The sequence below is a fragment of the Limulus polyphemus genome, unplaced genomic scaffold (assembly GCF_000517525.1).
Source record: "Limulus polyphemus unplaced genomic scaffold, Limulus_polyphemus-2.1.2 Scaffold313, whole genome shotgun sequence".
In the NCBI taxonomy this organism is placed as follows: Eukaryota; Metazoa; Arthropoda; class Merostomata; order Xiphosura; family Limulidae; genus Limulus; species Limulus polyphemus.
The window spans coordinates 369,484-392,744 of record NW_013665923.1 but is presented as its reverse complement, the minus strand read 5'-3'; the positions used below and the strand labels follow the sequence as shown (position 1 = coordinate 392,744).

Genomic DNA, 23,261 nt, shown 5'->3' with positions numbered 1-23,261 from the left:
TATATATATATATATATATATATAAATGTATGTACACATTTTTTAAATATAAGTACACCAGCTACATTTTACTTAACCACATGGCTAACAAGATGTTCAGTAGTGTCGATTTCAAAGTTGATCCCATACAAAGGGGATACTCAACAAAAACTGAGCACTAATGAAGTCATGAAGTCTTCTAGATCTGCTACTGTACAAGTACCCTGTCCCTGGGAAGGTTGATGACGTCAACTTCACAGCTTTTTTCTTATTAACACAAACAGGGAGTAAACAGAGAGGAAGCTCTTGTTTGTGGTCAGTCAATACAACAAATAAACAGCACAAGACCAATGGTCAGGCTTCACAGGGCAGGAGACACAGATTACAAAACACCAAGGTGGAGGTTAGCAGGTTAATGTGGGATGCCGAGTGAAGTCAGTCAGTCATAAATAGGTGGACTCCCCTGTAAGTATTGAAAAGAATGAGAAAAAGTAATTTAATGGACTTTTGAAATCATAAGAGAAATTTCATTTTCCTATAACAACCATCTTTAATGAAAATAACATTTACAACTAAGACAACAGTGTTTCTGTTAGTATAAAGGATATATATAAATTAATAGGCAATCCTTAACACACAAATCCAGTTTCTAAAATAAATGATAATGCATGTCACACAATTACAAACACTTCTCTATGACAACACAAAATAGCACACCAGCATCAACCAAGCTATACACGTATAAAGACTGATTAGGTCTACCAACAAAGCAAATTACAAGGCTACCCTTACCAAAGTAATACTCTTTGAGTTTAGTTTGGTTCTGAATTGAAGTTTTACAGATAACAGTAAAATGAGTAATACATCCATAAATACAAGCAATACACTTCTTTAATGGCAATAATGAATGCTTTGACATATTTTCCATTCAATTCTACTCATTTCTTTAACCTAGTAAGGAATGTTATCCGATTATCTCATTTTTATCCAAATTTTTGAGCATATAAAATTCCTTCCAAATTTAGCTACCAATGTTCATAGCACAAAAGTTTGACACACTTTCACTTCCTGTAATTTTAGCTAAGCTACCTAAACCCTTTTTTATGTAAATACCTCATGCCCAGAGTTGAAAAAAGATAATGCAAACCAATTAGCAGGGTAAAAAAAAGTTTATACTTTAAAAACTAATATGAGTCGTATTAGCATGTCACAGTTTTATAGAATTTCTATAAAAATCTTTTGATAGAACTATTTTTTGCAGATGCACTTATAACCAATTTTATACTTCCTATTTTAAATTTTCTCCAAATTATTGGTGTACATTTATTACAGTATAATAGGAGAAATTAAATAATATAAAATTAACTTGTGCTTCATTAAAAACTCAATTTTTGCAATCTCCCCTTTCTATAAATATTTAAGCAAGAAAACTGCTATAGAATAATCCCATATAAAGGAGTAAAAAACTGTCAAATTTCCTCATCTATAAAACTTTTTTGACAAAAACTTCCTCATGACCATCCAACTTGAAAACGTTCATTAACACTGGAATACTGCAGTAATAGCAAAATGATAGTTTAACTCTGCAATGGGAAGTTATTTTGCAATTACTACAAACAATAAAAAAACATTTGTCAAAAACATTAAGAAAATTAAACCCACAATAAAAAAAGTTGAAAAACAAAACATGTTAGGATTAGGACAATTCAATTACATTATATCTTTTGAAGTTGAAATTTTACTGAATTGGAGGGAAATTTTGTCACAAACAAAAAAGAATTTCTTCTTCTCACAAATAAATTTTATTTTAATCCTTTTCATTAGGAAATTTTAAATGCAGTTGGAGGAAGGATTTGGGGTTTTGGGTCAGATATTTACTCTTGATAGCATAAGGAAATAAAATTACATTCATGATATTATCATTTAACTAAATCAGAAATTTCAATGAGAAACACATTTTAAACATTTATAGTAACAGTGTACTATATACTTTTTTTTTTATTTGTAATTAAGCACAAAGCTACACAATGGGTTATCTGTGTTCTGCCCACCACGGGTATCAAAACCCGGTTTCTAGCATTGTAAGTCTGCAGACATACCGCTGTGCCACTGGGGGGGCGTACTATATACTAGCAAGAAACAAATCTATTTCAAACAGCTATTAACCTTGCCCATAAATGTATCAACAACTAATAAACAGACAACTCATAACAATAGATAATAGTTTTCTTTTTTTAAATCAGTATAACTGCTTAAATAGAATGCATACAGACTGTCAAACTCAGACGATATTTTTCTAGTTTATGAGTTTTACTTCTTTGAAATGGAATGTTTAGTAATGCATGTTTAATTTAATATTCAAGTTTATTGTATTCCTATCTACAAGTGTCTTGAACCTTCATAAAACAAAAATATGCTGTTCCTTACAGTGTAGAGAATTTCATATCAAAACTTTTTAAAATTAACTTGAAAGTAATGAACTAACTGATAAATTCTCACTTTGATGATTTCAAAACTAATATAACTACAATTAGAAAAATATTTCATCAGCTCAGTATTCACTAGAACAGTTGCTTCTTTTCCAAGTTATTTTTTTATCACTGGGTAGTTATACAAGTGTGGTGTTAAAAAAGAAACTAAGGTTAAATATGTAATACTGGATGATATGCAACAGTATATGCACAATTTAAGGTATATTTCTAGGAAACACACACACAAAATACATTAAGTACAATATTTTGTGATATCTTGATGCAAGTTCTGTGAATAACAATAGGTTTATGTATAAAGCAAAATAAACGACAAATATTCCAATTATTAAAACATTTTACACTTAAACTTCATAGAATAGATTCCTTTATTCTGTTCCACTATCAAAGTCTTCATATTCTAATGTAATCAATGTAGAGAATTATGCTCCTCAATAGACACAGTGTTTTAAAGTAAAATATAACAGTGTAGCATCCTCTAATTAGTCACATTTAGTGTTTTAAAGTAGACTGTAATGCAAGGTATGGTGCCCCAAATTAGTCACAGTTAAAGGAGTCTGTAACATAGAGTATGGTGTGTCTAATTAGTCACAGTTAGTGCTTTAAAGTAGACTGTAACATAGAGTATGGTGTTTCTCATTAGACAAGGTCAGTGGTTTAAAGTAGAATGTAACAGTAAGTATGGTGTCTCTAATTAGTCACAGTTAGTAGACTGTAACATAGATTATGGTGTTTCTCATTAGACAAAGTCAGTGGTTTAAAGTAGAATAACAGTAAGTATGGTGTCTCTAATTAGTCACAGTTAGTGCTTTAAAGTATACTTTAACATAGATATGGTGTTTCTCATTAGACAAAGTCAGTGGTTTAAAATAGAATAACAGTAAGTATGGTGTCTCTCATTAGACAAAGTCAGTAGTTTAAAGTAGAATGTAATACTTGGTATGGTGCCTCTAGTTAGACAGCGTTTTGAACAGAATGTAATATACAGTATGATGCCTCTCATTACACAATCACTGCAATAATTTTTAGAAAATGAACTAAAGGCAACAACTTATAGCAGAAAAGTCCAAGTTTGTAGGATAATTGTTTATAAGAACATCTATAAATTCAAAAATGTCTCTTAAGAAAACCTGGAGAAATAAAAACATAATGGAACAAAAATTAGAAGCTTCTTTTGGTAAAATGTATAAACATTAAACGTTAATACTCCAAAACTTCAAGACATTTACAAACTATAATACAGAAATACCATCCTTATAACCTTTCAGTTTGCTTATCTAAGCCCCCTTCAACAACAAAACAATGCACAACACACAATTCCAGGTAAAAACAGCATTCGTTATGATTTTTATACCATAAAATACATGTCCTATGTTGAAAAAAATTGATTGATATTAGAAACAAACAGAAAATTATCATTTTAGTTTGTTTTTGTTGTTATTAAGCACAAATCTACACAATGGACTATTTGTGATTTGTCCTGTTGGGTATCAAAACTCAATCTTCAGCATTATGAGATCTGACTTACTGATGAGCCAATTTAGCCACAGGGTTAATTCTCAATTTACTGCTCACTACCATTGGGATACATAACACTGAGTAAATTTATGTTTTTGCCTGTTAAAACATCTAAAAGAACTAACTAAAAAATTGAGTGGATAGTTAGAATAAACAGATAATCAAGAATTTCATATGGTATGACTGATTATAAAATTCATGGTATTTTTGTTTATTTTGTGTGATTCCTATATTATAAGAGATCCTGTAAACACCACAATCATAGATCCAGCAGCAACTTGTTGCATAAAAAGTCTGGAAATATGTGTTCAAATAACTAATATGGTTCACATAGACCCCACTGGCAATTTCAAGGTTATAATATCTTAGGGTAAGTGCTTTGTTTCTTTCAAAACTTTACGAGTGTAAAGAATGTTGAAAAGTGGCTTCATAATCAATACTAACTTTGTGTTACATAAATAACAAATAAATGTATTTCATGGATTTTAGATTGTACACACAAATGTTTTACATTTATAAGCAAGTACACTGAAATAATATCGTAAAGGCAATTGCAAAAAAAAAATGAATGTGTGAATAAAGCCAGTACATATCTTATTAAAAACATCATTAAATAATGGCCAATATTTTTATTCTTAAAAGCATTTTCCAATAAAAAAAGTGCATAAAGTTCAAATCCTACATTTTTGTGTTATTATCCCTTTAAAACTGGATACTACAATACATCTTGATATTCACAGAATTGTTGTATTATTAGTTTATATGTATATTTATATTTAAAAATATATATGTAACCTCTCATCTACTAGAATAAAGAAGTAAAAAAGCATAAATTCAGGGTTTTTTTTTCCCTTTTTATAACCATTCTTTCAGTTGTTACTAAATAAGTCATCTGATTTTTGATGAAACAGTCCAATAGTGTGGTCATAAAAACAAAAAATATGGGCAATGATATAAAGAATAACAGTTTAATAATATTAGGAAAGTCAATGTCTATGATATTATGTAACCAAAGCTAAGCCTAAGCAGCACTACAGATCTACAACTACCAGTGCCATTTGGCTAAACACTTATGACATCATCATGACTTGGGGACACTGTTAATATGCTCTGAAGGGTGTCCCAAACTTCAATTGCCATTGTAATATTGAGGAAATTAACACATATTATTTTGTTTCTTTGCAGTATTTTTCAGATAATGGCACTGAGCATTCATAAAAATGTGGTAGTTATCTGGATTAAATGCCTTCAGTACTGTCTAGCTTTTGAGGGCAAACCTTTTGAGCGTATTCTGTGAAACTGTAAAACATTCAATCTATAGCAACAGACTCAATGCGTTTAAGAAAGAAAATACTGAAGTTTTCATTAATTATAAGGACTAATCTATAAAGCCAAAAGAGGTTTAAATCACTTATTCAAAAATCAACAATGCCAATGATGACACAAAAGTAGCTGCATTTCTTGTTTCAATTATTTCCATGTGCTTCTGACCGTTCTTCTGCTGACAGCATGAATACTGAATTCTATAGATTCTCAACACTATTAATTATTAGACAAGAACAATGCTTTATCCAAACCAGAAGGTTCACAAAAGAACTAAGGGACTAGGTCAAATCATCAGACAATTTATTGTTGTAGAAAGAATACTTCTTATAAGTTACTAAAATAGCAGTTTAGTTTTATACTTACATTATTGCAATGTTAACCTTTTATTTTACTTTATCACCATATGAATTTGTTAGAAATGCATGGAGGACTGGCATAGTTAGTATTTAAGTAGTATTTCATTTAAATACATAAAAAAATGGAATATTTGGGCACCAGTTTCAAGCCAATAAGGTCAACAGAAACAAAATGACAGACAATTAAGTTTTGTTCGGAGATGGTCTTTTGTGTGCAAAACTGATTTTTTGAATGTGCAAAGAGGATAAAAAAAATCATTTTAGCATGTTTGACTACTAACAAATACATTAAGGTTATGATTCTATTTGAATATTTTAACTTTATACAGTATTAATTCTGAAATAAACCAATAAAATAAATCTACTATAGTTTACCATAATGCCAAATCAACAGTTTTGAGTGTTTGAACAAGTTTTAAAAAGAAAAACAACTTTATACAATACTTTATAACACATAAAAGTATCCAATAAATCCAAGTTGAGGAAACTTTGAAATATGTACTATCCCTTTCAAGCACAAACACCACATAATTGCATGGGTCACAGAGGCAATGAGGAGGAGACCCCAGCTGTCATGGCTCAGTTACATCCAGTATTTGAATCCATCTGACAACAAATTACAATTAACCATGAATGTACTACAAGCCAAACTGCCTGATGATTATTACATGCAAACAATCAACTAATTCATTTTTTAACAGTTTTTCAACCAGCCCAAAGCATAAGCTTGTATTTGTCAAAAAGTACTCTCTTTTGAGAATATAATTATCCATGTCATATTTCTCAAGTGATTTTCCTTCTATTTCATTTTTTGTGTTACTCCAACTAACTTTTTTTTTCGCAATTACTATATTAAAATGCAATAAAATCAGTTATTATATAATGTAGTTGTTGGCTTGTTTTAAAGGCATGATATTGTAACACAGTATTACTGGTAGGAACAGGAGATAGTGCCCCTTGAACTAAGCATTTTACAAGGACATTTGTTTTAAAGCAAATCCACATTGGGCTATCTGCTATGTCCATCATGGGGAACTGAACCCCAGATTTTAGCATTACAACTTACTGCTCTCCCACAGAGTGACTGAACAGTGGGATTTCACCATCACCTTTATAACATACCCATGGCCCCAAAGTATGGAGCACGATTATTTATTTGTAAATAATGAGACCCAACTTACTAGTGCTGGCCAATTAACTTGATTAACCAAACATTATGAGTATTATACCATGTAACCAAAATATTACAACTAGAATTTCTCATTATTATTTTTGATTACTACAAGGTTGTTCAGTTTCATCAAATATTGTTATGACTAACCATAATTAGTGTTTTCAATTATTATTTGTTTGTTTTTAATTCCAACTATCCAAGCCTTATTCAAGAATAATAATTTAGTAATTAAATAATGAGCCTGATGATTAAATGATTAGAAAATTCTATTAACCACTCACTTCTGCAAAGCACAGAAACTTAGATCCACAGTCAAGCACACTAACTACAAGGTAAAGCTCAGACCCAAACACTTTTTAAATAGCCTAAATTCACCTCTAACACCATATTCACAGAACAATATTATTCTAGCCTCATTCTGTTCATATACCAATCTACCTACAACTGCAATAATTAGATATTTAGAAATGGCATGAAGTACTATACAAAGATATTTTTCTGTTTAAAAACTAGCTCAAAAACTATATTTGACATTCTGGTAAATGAAGAAAGGCTTGCATTATTTTACTATTTTTCAGTAGAAGATTCCCTTCTTTGAAAAATAATACTGTAGGAAGTCAAAATATTCAAAAAGTATCATGAAACTCTCTTATAATAATTGATCTCACTGAAATAATTTCTATAATCATATTACTTGCAATATGCACAATTATTATTTTTTATACAACTGGTATCCTCTAGACAAAATGGAAACATTTACTATTTTTTATTTCTGTTGACTTCAAATACCTAAATTGATGTCAAAAATTTTTATTTTCTTTGTGTGTGTGTTGATGAGATGTTACTTGAATACTAACTCGGGTATTGTGTTTAAGTCAATAATTTTGACAATCTTCCTTTGTCTCTGGTAAGATTCCACATTTTAAAACATTTATGCATACATATATGTATATTGCAAAAACTTCTCCCTTCTGTTATGATTAAATAAATCACCTTTTTCACAATGTAGCACCCCCACGACACCAAAACAAATCACCTGTGTAAAAAAGTCATAACATTTATTCTTTGCTAATTACTTTCAAATTTCATACAGAAAGACTAAAAATGCAAGAACCTGAAATAAACATCAACTTTATTCAAACTAATTATCTAGAGCTTATCAAAGCTAGAAATGTTGACTAAAACAATAAAAGAAACTTTTTACAAAACCTTAATATGACCATGTTTGCTTGAAATATAAAATATAAAAGCAGTTTTTAGAAATAAAAACAGAATATAATAGTGCAATTTATAAATTCTTAAAACTTAAGCTACCAAATAAGGCCTTACAATATCAGCTGTTGAAGTTTCAGAACTGAAATTCTTACAACCTAAAAAATGAAGGAAGAATATAATTGTGCTCAAATTGCACATAACATCAATGAACATTCTAAAATATACCAAATATAAACACACTGACAAAGGAATGAAAGTACTAGCTTGTCAAATATCTAAATGAAGCTATTTTATTATATAAAGTGAAATCGTTCATGTATCTCTAAACAATGTTTTGACAATGCTTTTTTTCCCAGCTATATTTAAATATTAAACCAATTTCTTTTAAGACGTTCAGGCAGAGAACTAATGCACTTAGCCAACTCCAATCATAACTTTTGCAGGATCGCTGATCCTCCATTATTATGCTTAACTAGTGAACCCTTGCAAGTATAACAAAAATACTTTGATCTTTCTATTCATGCTCAGAAACTGCTCCTAACCTATACAAGATAGGTCTTTTCCTTTCAAAGCATGTTTTACTAACTAGTATGCCAAAAATTAAAATTTGACTGACTTTTTTTAATGAGACACTGAATAAAAAAAAAAAGACCAACAGAAGCTATAGGTTTCTAATTACACTATGTACATCCAGGTGTGCTCAATAGATAGGAAGTTAACAACAACTGTGATGAGTTCACATTCATCATTGATATTACCAATACTGTTTAACACAAAGAAATTACTAACCAACTTATGTTTATCTTACACAATTAGAGGTATTAAATATACAAGTAGCACTTTTAGCCTTACATAAGAAAAATGTTTTTATGATTGTGTGATTCAGCATTTATCATCAGTTATGACCTGTTTTGTTTCTCAGTCATGTCTGTATGTCACTTCTGTAGTACAAGTTCGTTTTTACTCAAAAGATTCACTGACACTGTAAATAATGTAATAGATCATCTGAATCATTTATGCACGAATGTTTCCTTTCATACCAACTGTAGCCGCCTCTATTCTCAAGGAAGGAGCATACCTGAATTCAAAGTGAACTGTAAGAAGTTCTCAAACAATCTGTTATCAAACAAATTCAGTACAAGTCAAGATTCTAACTAATATTGGGGTGATTATCAGTAATTAATGAGCAAATAAAGGTAATCTTGTCTTTCTTTCATTTACTGAGTGAAGTATACAACTCAGAAGAACTTGAAAATTGTGTATCAGTTTAATGTTTTTTATCATTTAAGTATAGATCTAACATTTGTATAAGATATCTAAATAATCCATTCAATTATTTCAATAAAAATCTTAATTCATAATATATACATAAATTTCTTACTTTAAATGTTTATCTAGAAAATATTACACAAAAATGGGAGAAATATTGGAAAATATGTTATTACATAAATAGTTAAAATTATTAGTTATCAAAGAAATAAATTTTTTTCTAATAAACAAAATTCTGGTTTTGAATCTCATATACATAAATGTAAGTTGCAAGACTGTATGAAGAATAATTTTAATGACTCCACTTCTAACTTACAAAACATACATACCTCATCTTTAATATAAACTCTTCAAAATCATATGATAATTTCACTTTCAAGTTATGTAGTACTTCAGAAATATTACTATACAACTGTACACAGCTTGATGCTTCAGAAAAGATGTATATATTATATTTCAAAATATCAAAGTTTTGCTTATAAAAGTTCTAAAAATTATTTGCTGTACCAGTTTTTCACAAAACAAAAATAATACAAATATAAGAACCTAGAACATATTTAGTAGTAACTCATAAAAACAAAGAAAACTGAAAATATTTTCATTAAATAAGCTGATACTATCTTTTGGACAGAAGTTTCCTGACTGCAAAACATTTTCTTTCTTATGAGTTCAAGACTTGTAGTGTGAACTGGTGATTATACATTATAATAAAACAGTGAACATGTCCACATCAGGTATAGAATGTCTTGTAAGATTATTCAGAGAACCAAAATCAAACGTCTTATAACTGAAAACTTATTTTTACCATATAACAAACTGAAATTTGTGTTAAAATAAAAATGTTTTCTTAGAAATCAATATGACACAAATAACAACTATATATATATATATATACATTATGAATCTAATTAAAACAGACATCCATCACACACGGATGACAAAGTTCATTTTTCTCATCATTTTTCACAATGATAATAATTTTGAATTATTCATGATCAGCATTTCCAAATCTGCTATTAAATGGTTCAAAAGAAACTTCATGAAGCTATTATTTTAACCTGATGTGAGAAGAAATTTCATACTTTTACTACTTATAATATTGACTTTTACCCCTACTGAAACACAAAGAAAAAGAAAAAACAATTCACTAAAAATTTCACTTAAATTCAAATTAAAATATATCATCCAAAAGATGTTCATTACAACTCAGGTTATCTATGACATACCTAATGCAGTATGAATAATAGTGAAGAGATTCTAAGACATGCTATTCATTGCATTTCATAGAAATTTTAATTCAGTAGTACTGAATGCCTGTTAAACCTTTCTCTACATAAACTTTGTAATTAATTTATGTGCACTAACGTACTGAGCAACTGCAAACAGTAGTCATGAAACTATTTTAGAACTGTGACTACTTTGTAAATGGCTTAAGCAAGTATCACACTTCAATTTTACTAAAGTTTTTATAGACATAATTCTCTTACTTATTGCATGTTTTAAATTTTTGATAAACTACTTAAATGAAAATTCATGTCTATTAAAAGTACCATGTAATGAAAGATGCAATCTTAATTACTACAAACCAAAAAGTTGTAGAAAAAAAAATTATGATGCTACTGTGCTTGTATCTTGGTACATAAAAAGAACTGAATACAAAATATCAATTTAATGGAAAGAAGAAGTTACTAAAGGTGTTGCCTCACAACCTTCCCATTCATCATCCTCATCTTCCGTTTCTGTTTCTGTGTCTTCTACATCACTGTAGTCATCACCATGAAAACTAGAACTATCACAAAAACTATGACTTGGCGAGAGTTCCCTGTGCTCTAGAAAAGGGGACTTGTTCATAGCTTCATTTACTTTGCTGAAGTAGAGTTGTACCTATGGAGAAAAAACATACAAGGTGAAGTAACCTTCTTCCAAACATGTTTTTAACTTATGTTTAATACCTTCTCAGTTGATAAAGTGTTACTGTAAACACACTTGTAATTTTGTATGTCAAATGAATCACATATTCAGTTTTCTTTCTACATAATAATACACTTCTGAAGTTCTTCAAATAAGTTTTAAATTTGATAATTTCAACCTCATATCATCTTCACGGTAACTTAGGTTTACTCCACATTTGATATATCATTATGGACTTTTAAACCTCTTAATCATTATTAAGCTTCATGATCAAGATTTCTAACAACTTTGTCTCACACATGCTCAATGTTCCTTTTATGTTACTATAACAAATATATCATGAACTTTTGGTCCTTCTAAAATAATTAATCATGATGTGCAATTTCACTGATCTATACAACAATTCCAATATCTAGTATCACAGGTGTAACAAGTCCCAATAATTGAGCTTAACTTCACTTAACATGCATATTTATGTGGGTTTTTGTGGGTTCACGAAGCATGCACTATCAAAAGAACAGGTTATTTCAAGGTTCATTCAAACTTTTCAAGATAAAATTCTGGAAATTTTCCTAGGACTCATACTCAAATTTTAAGGACACTGAAATCCTTCCACACAGGATTCAATTTGCATTTTTGTTGAATTTTCATTCATCATATGAGCACACCAAAAAAAAACTGCTACAGTCTTGGGGCTTATTAGGCACAAGATTCACAATGGCTGACACAAAATATAAATAAACCTAATTTTGATAACTAAACCTTTTTTTTAATTAAGTCAATAATTTCATGGATAATTTTTTACTGAAACTGAAATTAAAGGAATTTTTCAGGACCATGACACGAAAAAAAAAGAGCTATTTTTTATTTACAGGAATTCTAAAAGTGCAATTTTTAAAGCTCATTTTCCATAAGTATCCAATATTTCAAGGGTCTTTTCGAATCCTGTTATTCAGGTATGTACATTTTAAGCATAGCAAGCACAAAAGGATGCACGACCACATACACAGATATACAAACAAAATTCATTTCAAGTGCACCTTTTATAAGCTCTCCATGGTTTTAAAACTAATGTTTTCCAGCTGACAAAATATTTTATAAAACACTAAGTACTTGCAACTGGAGAGATTTTTTTTTTAAATCTGAAATGTCTATAGAGTATGTCACATACCTATCTAAATTAGATAATTAACTGAAAAAAAACTTTAAAGGGTAACACAATCTTAAGATTTTGGACATTCTGTGAAATGAAATCAAGTGGTTTCAAATATGCAATTCTGCTTGCTGGATAAATGGTTTAGCCATAATAGTTATTTGATTTTGATAGTAAGAATTAAACTGAACAGGATCCTTGAAGTATGGTAATTATATGTGAGGCCTAGAACAAATGTTTTATAATCACTTTGGTAAAAGGATGCAACGTAACCATGAATCATTAAAAGCAAACTCTTTTAAGCATATCCTACACTCTGATGGTTTAATCCATTTCACAGTCCTGTATCAGAACAATAATAAAAATTGGTAAAAAATAAATGCTGAAACTTTAAAATGATAATGTTCACTGCTAAGTAAATATCAATACTTCTTTGCTACCAAACTGGTGAAGTTGAACTAAATTAGAAGTATACTTCTAATCACCAGTACACATGGTGTTTTAATCATTTCATTGCTTCTAAGTTTTAATAGTGCAATGATTTTGTGGGCACAAATAAATGTTAACATATCAAATAAAATTAAAATACTTTTGCCATATTCTTATCAATTTTTCAAAATGTTGACATTTTACTATTCAAACCTCATTTGCTGATACTAACAAATTATATTTTCAACATAGTAAGTTTAGGCCTATAGATATACTGGTTTGTTATAATTATCACACTGATGTTAATCTTGTTCACTGCTGAATATCTATAATAAAAATCTACTTATTCTTTTTATCCATATTTAACAAAGGGCTTAAATTTGGAGATTATCTTTAATAAAAACATGTGTTTACCCCTTATCACATATCAATAGTGAGTTAAACTTAGCTCCATGCAGAGGGTCACAGAACAGTGTAAGAACTGCACACAAATACAACATTAATAAATAGTGCAACCGGTAGGAATTTGAAAAAGTAAACATAATTATGTGAATATATGAATAAATAATATACTAATAAAATATGCAATGACAAAAGCACCCATACAGTAGCATTACAAAGACACATTAAAGAAAAAGTGATACATTTTATATATATATCAAATACAGTAATTCCATAAAATTGTTATTGAATCATTACACTATTAATAATGATTAACATTAATATTAAAATCTTTAAGTTAAAATAAGAAAATTTTGTTTCTTTTATGAACTTGTTTAAAAAACACTTAAATAATACTAAAAATGTTACTTAGTAATAATAATTATAAAATACATTTCAAAGTATCAAAGAAAGTATGAAATAAATTACATTAAAGACAAAAAAAAACTATTCAGCCATGTGACTTTTTTAGAAGAGAAATTTTGTTGGGAGTCTAGGGGCTTCACTACCTTTGGCCAAACTGATTTTAAGCCTTTTTGACACTTCATCTTTTCCAACTTTCACAGTTGCCATTTCTCTAATCTCTTCCATTAAAACTTGCTTTTATAGAGTCTTTAAGAACTAATTCTGAACATTCATACAACAACAATTTTGGTTACTCTTTCCAGAAACTTTGTTATTCTAAGAAGACCCATTACTGGCTGCTTCATAACACACAAATTGAATGCTGCTGTACATTTCAACATGTTTTTATGTGTTATGTTATTTTTTAAACTTGTTGCATTTTATATCCATGAACAATTATGCAGATTATACCATGTGTTTTGTTTTTCTTTGGATACAAAATATTTTTTTCGTTAATGATTTCATCTTCAATGGAACTTGAAAATGTATGGATTTATAAAAAGCTAAACAGAAAGATCCACAACCCCACAGAAATATTACATGTAAGATGATCCTCTTTAAAAAGAAACCTAGGATGAAGCATAAATAAGGCAAAAAAAAAGAAATTAACTTCATATAAATGTTACTTGAATAATGATCCACTGTTTTTAACTAGTTACATTTTCAAGAAAAGTTGATAATGTGTTTCATACTAATTTTGTAAAAGAATGTTATGTTAAAAAATTGTTTGCATTAATAAATATGTAATTGGCCACATACAAGACTGTTAATTCTCAAACTCTTCACTGGTCCACTACAGGTTTTCATTAAGAGATATGTGCCAGCCAAACATGAAACTAAGTTCTACAGTGTAAAATGCTGGATACAGTGAAGACAAATCCCTTAAGGTTTAACCAAATATCACAACAACACTAAAAATACAATCATACAAAATCAGATACATGACTGAAATATATAGCATTTCATCTATGACAACAAATGTCATGGACCTACAATACAGACAATGTAGTTGAAATACTTTGTAAACAGAGACTTTGCAACAGTTAAAAGTGCATTTGAAAAAACCATATACAGAAGGTATGGGCCTCAACAAAGAAAGTTTTGTTGAAACGCCTAGTTGATATGGGAATACAATAAATTGTAACTCAAATACCTTGTATCTAGGGTCTGACAATAAATAAAGTAGAAACAAGGGTGAGATGAGCAGCAACTGCTTAGTTCAGAGTGACACTTGTAGAGAAAATCTTGGAGAATTAATCTACAGAAGATAGAAAGGATGACATTTTTAATGCATTCTGTCTTTCAACTTTATGTAAGCTTGTACTGGTGTTGCAGGGATATATATGCTATCTGGGAGAATTGAAGTGAACATGACATGATCATCTGGTGGTTTTTAGAACATGGTTAGTGGAATAAGAAGAATGTTAACCACAAACTGGTGATTTCCAAGCCTGAATCTCTATTTAGTGATGGTTTCATCATGTTGATGAAGAAAGATTTTAATTTTTCTTGTTTTCCACAATTTCTGATTTAATGTGTTCATAACTGTCCCAGTCTAATTTATGTCCTGCCAGCATGACATGTTCTGTCAGGGTAGAATTCTGTATTTTCATCAGTTTTATTCTGTATAAGTCATTTTATCTTGCTAGAAAATGTCTTCCAGTTTCTCCAATGTAGGTCTTTTTAGAGGAACATGGTGTTTCATAGATGAAAAGTTTTTGTATCTGTTGACAGTTGTTCTTTACGTTTTACAACAAAAGATTTGTGTGTGTTCTGTAAGACTTTCACCAGACATAAATGTTGAACTTTTAGACTAATCTATAAAAGTAGTTCAGTTTCAAAAGCCTTCCATATTTCATGCCATGTTGATGGAACATAAAACAAGTTGGTTGGGTCAATTACAGAATCTTTCTAAAATTTACACTATGAAACTATCCCTAAAGAGAGACTCAGGCCCAGATATCACCAGTTTGTCACACTAGTTCTAATCATCACTCATACACCAACAAAACACATCATGTCCATTTTAATCCTTTCAAAATACAATCTGAATGACTCCAAGTACACTGCAACTGACCTGAAGATGAAAGACTTTCCAAACATTGTCCTTTTTACCTGAATTACCAATATACACTGGGTATTCAAAATTTTCTTTATAAGTGTCACTCTGAACTAGACAGTTGCTGCCCATTTTACCTGTTCATCATGAATAATCTGCCTAAATCATCTATTAAAGAATAGATGAAATACAGTTGAAATACCTTCTTGGCAAAGGTTTACAGAGGATAAATGTAGTTAAAATACACTGTTGGTGGAGACTTACACCATATAATGTATAATCCAAATACTATTTTTTTTTTGTTGATACTGGAGCTAGTAATGAACAATTATAAACTTATATTTCACATGGAGCTTTTCAAGAAAACATACCTTTATCATATCAATTGCTTGGTAAAGGTAATATTTATTAGTGAGTTACATTGACAAGAAATCCAAATCTGGGTCAAGATTTTATTATTCTAATTTCTGAGTAGTTGAAATGTAATCCTTACCTTAAAATTGTGGCTGAAAAGTTTATGAGATTTATCTTTGTTGGCCTTGTCAAGCTGATTTTTTGGCAAAATAAGTGTGAAAAGTCTTCCTTCATCATCCCCACTCCAGTGCCTACTGCATAATTATCAAAAATAAAAGTAACATCATCTTAACTTTTTAGTACAAATACTAATTTTGAACATCACATTAATCAGCTTAAATGAAGATAATGAAACAAACCTATTGGGTAGTAGTGACTATTTGGTGACTTTTAGAAAACAGAGCTGAAATTACACACACTTTACAAACAAAGAAAATTCCAGGACTATTACTAAAATTATTCCAGATATCTCAATTCCTACCCAGAAGAATTAAATTTACATTTTCCTGGCAAATTTATTCATCAAGCATGCTCACTAGCAGAAATTGCAACAATCTAAGGTCTCACAAGACACGAGATTTATAGTGGCTAACATGAAACAAACTAATTCTAATAATGTAACTTTTTTAATTTTTTTTTACTTAATCCAAATTTCATGGAAGAGATTTTTTTATTGAAACTTGAAACTTCAGAACTTAGAAAAAGCCATTTTTAATAGGATTTCCAGTATTGAAGTTTTATAACTCATTTTATCATGTTTTGCCATGACTTCAAGAAACTGTATGAATCCTACTATAGCCACATTTTACTTATTTCTAATAGAAAAATAAGTAATATAAATGTTTAGATAGTCCATTCTCAAACTCAGTAGATGCAAAATACATTGTACTATCAAAAGCTTTGGTACCATTTTAAGAATAATAAATTTATATATTGTTGGTGAGGCCCATATAACAGATACAATTAGTTCACTTGATTTCTTCTAATATGCTTTTCTATTCCTGTACTTATTGTACTTTTAAGTCAAATATACTTCTCCCAAGCTTTTAGCAAAAATGTGAACTTTTTCACATCTTTTCACTACACATATATTAACAATTATTATTTATATGATATTCTTAATTTACTTTATTATAATATCATCTTCTAATTTTTAGGTTTTCACTCAAAGCTGTAAATAATTTATTTTTAATTTTTTTATCCAACTAACAGGTGTTCCTATTACATCTCTTGACAGTATCATTAAAGTATGTATACAACCTAAACTCAGCTAGTTAAAACTTGAAGAAGAAAAAAATCAGGACATACAATGAAGACTGACCAAGGATATGTGACATATTCAAAAGATGGACAAAAAAAGAAGCAAAGAATTCCCTGGGGTCTGTACTGTTTCTAATGTTTATACATGACATTAATTACTAAGTTTTAAAGTATTTGAAGCTCTTCACAAATGATGCAAAATGGCTTACTTCTGCACTTCACATTTAACTATGGCATCTTAAAATCCTGATTTAATTCTACAGGTAGTTGGTCAGTACAGTGGCAATTACCATTCAAAATTAATAAATGTAAGGTTATGCACTATGGTCCCAAAATCACACAAAAATCACTGTGCCATGAATTCAGAGAGAAAGGCTTGGGTGTCTTCTTTGATCAATTTTGAAACTTACAATTTATAATGGTAAAATAAGTGCAAAGTTAACTCATGTCTGAGCATTATTAAACATATTTTTAGTCCCTATTAACAATTGAAACCAATATTAATTCCTAGTACAAGTTATACTTCAATACTTCTCTTCTCTCTGGAATATTTCTTTAGAGAAGAATATTAAGCTCTTGGAGAATGTTCGAAGAACATTTACTTGTACGATTCTACCACTTCCATCTTTATCATGTTAGAAAAGACTATAGTATCTACAACTACATGTTTACAGGGTTCTCAAAACCCTTTTTTTTTAAACGGGTACAGGGTAATTCTACTGTTGTAGCCAATAATGATTAACTGAAGTTGTTGGGTCATTTCAGACGTTATCTACTAGATTATCCTACCCCCTTCAGACCCAACCTTCCACGCAGACATTTACCAACTTGTGAAAATCAATACATGAGAGGCAACCACTAGACTTTGCTTTATAGTCAATGCTGTTACCTGATTATCTTCTGTCACTATTCCAATTAGTGCACTATATAATTTAACTTTAAGACAAGTTACAAGTTTCAAATGCCTCCAGATAAATCATACATTTTCACTAAGTCTGCCTCCATATTAAAACACTTCCACCTTCAAGGGTCATTGTATCATAAGATCAGTAGTAGGTTTTTCTTGACATGTTCCTGTAGATATGCAGTAGGTCACAATTTACAAAGATTTCATTCATGAGTATAATGTTTAACACTGGTAATACACTAGTTTTTGTTAGGCCAATGATTTCACCAGTTACAGATGTTGGAAGCTTTAAACATGGAAATCACTGTATTGGGTCATAGGCTTCAGGACAACTTAGATGTTTTTTGCAACAAAAATATTGAAGAATGACTGACATTCAGAAATATTTATAGGAGCATTTTACACCTCAATTATTGGTTAGAGCACCAGAGAGCATCATTTAAGGATCTGCCCTGTTCAAATCAATCATATATTTCTCAATGCACTATAAAGAACATAAATTATTTAGATTCTGTTGTAAGTTGCTCTTTGGAATTTTCAAGTAATTAATTAAACTTATGCAATAAAACAGTATTAAAAATTTGAGCTATATGAATGTTTTTTTTCTACTAAATGATTGGATATTCCAACTGGTTAATGCACATTTATTTCTTTAAAAGTGCTTGCAAAAGTTTAAGAAAGAAACTATTTTTATAAAAATTTACAACATTTATTTTGGGGTATCAAGCACTATATCAGTTGTATGTAAATCAGATTAAATTCACCAACAGCTTTTGATTACTATAACTGACAGTTCCAACTGTTGGAAGCACAGTCCCTTACATTTGAATTGCCACATTAACAGAATTTTGAGAAAAAGGAAAACAAAAAGAAACTGAAATTTGTATAAAATGTAACAAAAAAAGAAAATGTTTGTTTGTTTGCAGTTAAGCACAAAGCTGCACAATGGGTGATATGTGTTCTGCCCACCACGGGTATCAAAACCCGGTTTCTAGCATTGTAAGTCCATAGACATACCACTGTGCCACCGGGGGGCAAAAGAAGATGTACAACTGAACAAAAGTTGCTATAAATATAGCAGTAAAACCTTTCTTTTAAAGACCATATACAAATTCAATTATAAAGAATATAAAAAACTATGGTTATTTAATGACTCACTGTATAAGAGAATACTGCAAAAAAAATCTTTGTATCAAAAGTTCAGCAACAGTAAAGCAATATGAGGATTCAATACTACAATACAAAAAATTAGGATTCATCGATCTGAAACAGAATCTAAAAATATTTTAAAAAGATAGAACCAACTAATCTGCAAAATATATAAACATTTGTTAATTACACCAACAGATCAAATTACATTTAGAAATAATTTCACTGTATGACCTTTTTTGCTTACTTTACACTGAAAAGGTACTTCACCTGACTTGACGAAGTATTTTAAACTAAAAATTATATGGACTTTGCTTATCATTATAATTACTGATATATGTAACCATAGTTTAAAAGAGAACTATGAACCAGACTGGGAAAATATTTAATTATCCTTCCTTTCACATTTGTTCTTCATTTATTATTATAAAAGTAACTAAAATGCAAAAATGATTAGGTTAAATAAGGTAAGATAATGGAAAAAAAATAATTCATGAATTATACATATGAGTAGGTTGTTCATAATGACATTCAATACTGCAACATGTGAGCTACATGTTCCAAGAGTAATTTACAACTTGTGTGGTGGGGGTTATTAGACATGGGTCAAAGAGCAATGAAGTAATAAAATTAAATATAAATAGATGTGTACTGTTACAAGCTTTATGCTATTTAGGATAAAGAACTGGAGTATCCTGTTACAATTTGCAGTCACTAGAAAGAAAAACAGGTAGTTTAGATTTATTTCATATTTTTTAATGGTGGTTACAAGGTTGATCAAATCGACCAAATGCTTATAGAGTTAGGGTAGAGAAAATAACATATAAAGAAAAAGTTTTACTGAAAAAAAAAATGTTCGATATTTATTTAGGTTTAGAAATTATGCAAATGAAATTTAACAATTTTCAGATGAAGGAAAGTATTTCTAATCTTAAGATGAAAATCACTTTGCATTCAAAGCAGTCAATGAAACTCCATATATTCACAGACATATTTTTAGTAAAAATACTTGGTTAAAAAATTTGATCTTGTGTGTACAAAAGTCTTGTAACGTTTACTTAAAATTTGCCATATTTCATGAAGATACATAAAACATATTAAAAGTTATAGTATGACAACAGATGGTCACTTTAGGGTTAAAAGATTGGTCACATAAACCAAGCCCATAGTGAGAGGGTTAAAGGACTTCCCAGATTCTTCTGTGATGTCAATAATGAATATATCAACATATATTTGTTTCAGATATTGGAACAAAGTACACAAAGACTATCTGCATTAGCTGTCACTATTTTTTTGCACTGATAGACTAGAGGTAAACCGGCTAGGCAAAGCACCCATAGTCAACTCTTGGGCTATTCTAATAAAATAGTAAGATCTGATTGTCACTCTTATAATGCACCTATGATCCCAAAGCATGGAACACAGTTTTATTGCATTGAAACACAAACTATGGACCATTAAGTTCATAGTTCAGTACACTAACCACCAGGCCACAACTGGCCCCATATCAACTGTTATTGAAACATTTGTATGTAACATGTTTTTTTTAAACAAATTATACAGAGATTTTTAATTTAAAAATTCTTTTTTCACTCAAGCTGCATGACCTTACAGAATATTATATTTAAAGACATGTAGTGAAAGTAGTTGCTAAGAAGTACAATTATGGAGATAGAATTTAAAAATACCCAAAAATTACTTACTATCTGCACCTCTGACACTGAGTATAATTATGCTGCAACCTTGATAATGACATACAGCTCTCTTCACGCTCTGATCTTTCAAACCTTTCAGATGTTTCAAGCTTAGGGAGAGACACAGAACTAGAATCCCTTTCTGATTTGCTTTTCTGTCTTTCATACTCCTTCTTCAGGTTGCAGTTGTTACTTGAGGTTGAGTTGTTTTGCTCTATGAAACCATTAGCTTGTATGACTCCACTAGGAGGTTCATCCAAAGACTTTACAAAAAATGTGTTGAACCAAAATGAGAACATCTTTTCCTAAAAGTAATAACAAGATGTAATTATGAAATATTTATCTACTGTAGTGGCTGAAATTCCATAAACATACGAGATGTGTAAAATGGTTTGATATGTATAAAGATTATCATAAGCTTTACTGCAAATCAGTAAAGCCCAGGAAGACAAGGTTCCAACAGTTAAAAAAAACTGGCTATCAGTCACACAGTGGAGGTTGTGAAGAAAATTAAATGGATGTAGGTCATCAAATGAGAAACACATGTCTACTTACATTTCTACAAATATCTGGGCAATTTATTATCATCCAGTTGGTGGCAAAATGTTTCAAAAATAGTCCAGAGCATGTTATGAAAGTGTTTTCAAAGGAATTTTCAATGGTTAAAAGTTATGATTATAATGGTTAGTTTTAAACATTCAGAGTCCACTATAATGCTCAGGGGAATTATACATAACATCAAGCTAACACCACTATACCAAGAGAAAATATTATCTTTGTATGGAATAGATGTCACTATAGTATAGCTCCAGATAAAGCATCTAGCCACATGTCTATACCAAAGTGCAATTTCCTCCAAAAGATGCAACTATATCTGCTATACTATGAGATTTTGTGCTTTAAATTTGCTCAAAATAGGCCTCAGAAGTAGTTGTCTACATACAGCTGATGGATCTTGGGAAGCATGTAAAGGGAGGGACAACAATGAACTAAATAGACTCCAAAATGAAAAAAAGCCTCCAACAAAGGAAATGACACTGCAGAGAAATAGAATAAAATGACTTATAAACTATGGATAGTTTACAGCTAAGGATGTAAAAAACAATTCAGTAAAACTACAGAAATTCGTTGCCTCTTCTAACTGAACTTGAACATCATGTCAAGTTATAGCTATAGTGATTTACAATTCATAATTATCACAACAAGTATTCATTATTAAATTACAGAATATAAAATAGGGCAAGTTTAATAGTAAGCATGATAAAGCTTAAAATACAATAGTCATAATTCAAATATTAAACACATTCTTGAATATTTATATTACTTTAATAGATCAACAAAAATGGTGGATAACTTCAACCATATTGGAAATATTACTAAGGTTACCAAGTTTTCAGAATTAAAAAACCAGGATACTCTCCTGCCCTTTATTTCAGCAAGGTTGTAACAACTATGAATCAGTAAAACTCATGCCTAGTAAAAAGTATCAGCATAAATGTCTAGTTCAATGACAGGTCTTCCAAGTCTCAAACAGGATAACCAGCATTTTGTTTGTTTGAAGTTAGGCACAAAGCTACACAATGGTCTATCTGTGCTCTGTCCACCACGAGTATCGAAACCCAGTTTTTAGCATTGTAAGTCCGCAGACATACCGCCGTGCCACTGGGGGGTGCTAACCAACATCTACAGTAGTCATGCAGGAACTATGATTGGTTTAATTTCAAGGGTTCTACAACATTCTACTGCCGTCATTTTACTGCAGACACATGACTGCTGCAGTAAATGATTGCTGGTGCATTTTACTGCCAGCAAAGAGATGTAGCAATTAAATATTTCATTTTAAGGTTTTCTGCATGTATAGAAATTATATTATCAGAATATTATGAAAGCAACCACTATTATATCCAAAAACCTTGAACGTGAAAAATTAAGTCATAAAATTTGTACCCATGTAAATATAAATAATAGTGTACATATTTGCTATATAGTGGTAGCATTTTTTTCCTGCAAGTTATTCAATTACTTTATTATTTTGTTTTATTTTTAATCAAGTTTAGTGCAATAGTTTATTAGTTCACTGTAATTTTTTAGAATAAGGTCATTCACTGTGCTAGGAAATGTTTTGTTTTAAGAACATAATTATTTGTACCTACATGCTATTGATCAGTTTTAA

At 29.9% G+C, this 23,261-nt stretch overlaps 1 protein-coding gene across 4 annotated transcripts in view; it reads right to left on the bottom strand.

Annotated features, from left to right (window-relative positions):
- Positions 1–9: 9 nt before the first annotated feature.
- LOC106457294 (phosphatidylinositol 3,4,5-trisphosphate 3-phosphatase and dual-specificity protein phosphatase PTEN-like) overlaps positions 10–23,261 on the bottom strand; it is a 103,784-nt gene continuing 80,532 nt past the window's right edge. For 3 of the 4 annotated variants that reach the window (XM_022383149.1, XM_022383150.1, XM_022383151.1), the window contains 5 exons: positions 21,098–21,393; positions 16,218–16,332; positions 11,036–11,210; positions 7,836–7,878; positions 404–442 (listed from right to left, as the gene is read on the bottom strand). In XM_022383149.1, the coding sequence (XP_022238857.1) occupies positions 7,841–7,878; positions 11,036–11,210; positions 16,218–16,332; positions 21,098–21,393 (624 nt within the window). In that variant the 3' untranslated portion in view covers positions 404–442; positions 7,836–7,840. Of the gene's footprint in view, positions 443–7,835; positions 7,879–11,035; positions 11,211–16,217; positions 16,333–21,097; positions 21,394–23,261 lie in introns of all 4 variants that reach the window. The other variant, XM_013916683.2, reaches the window with a different exon arrangement.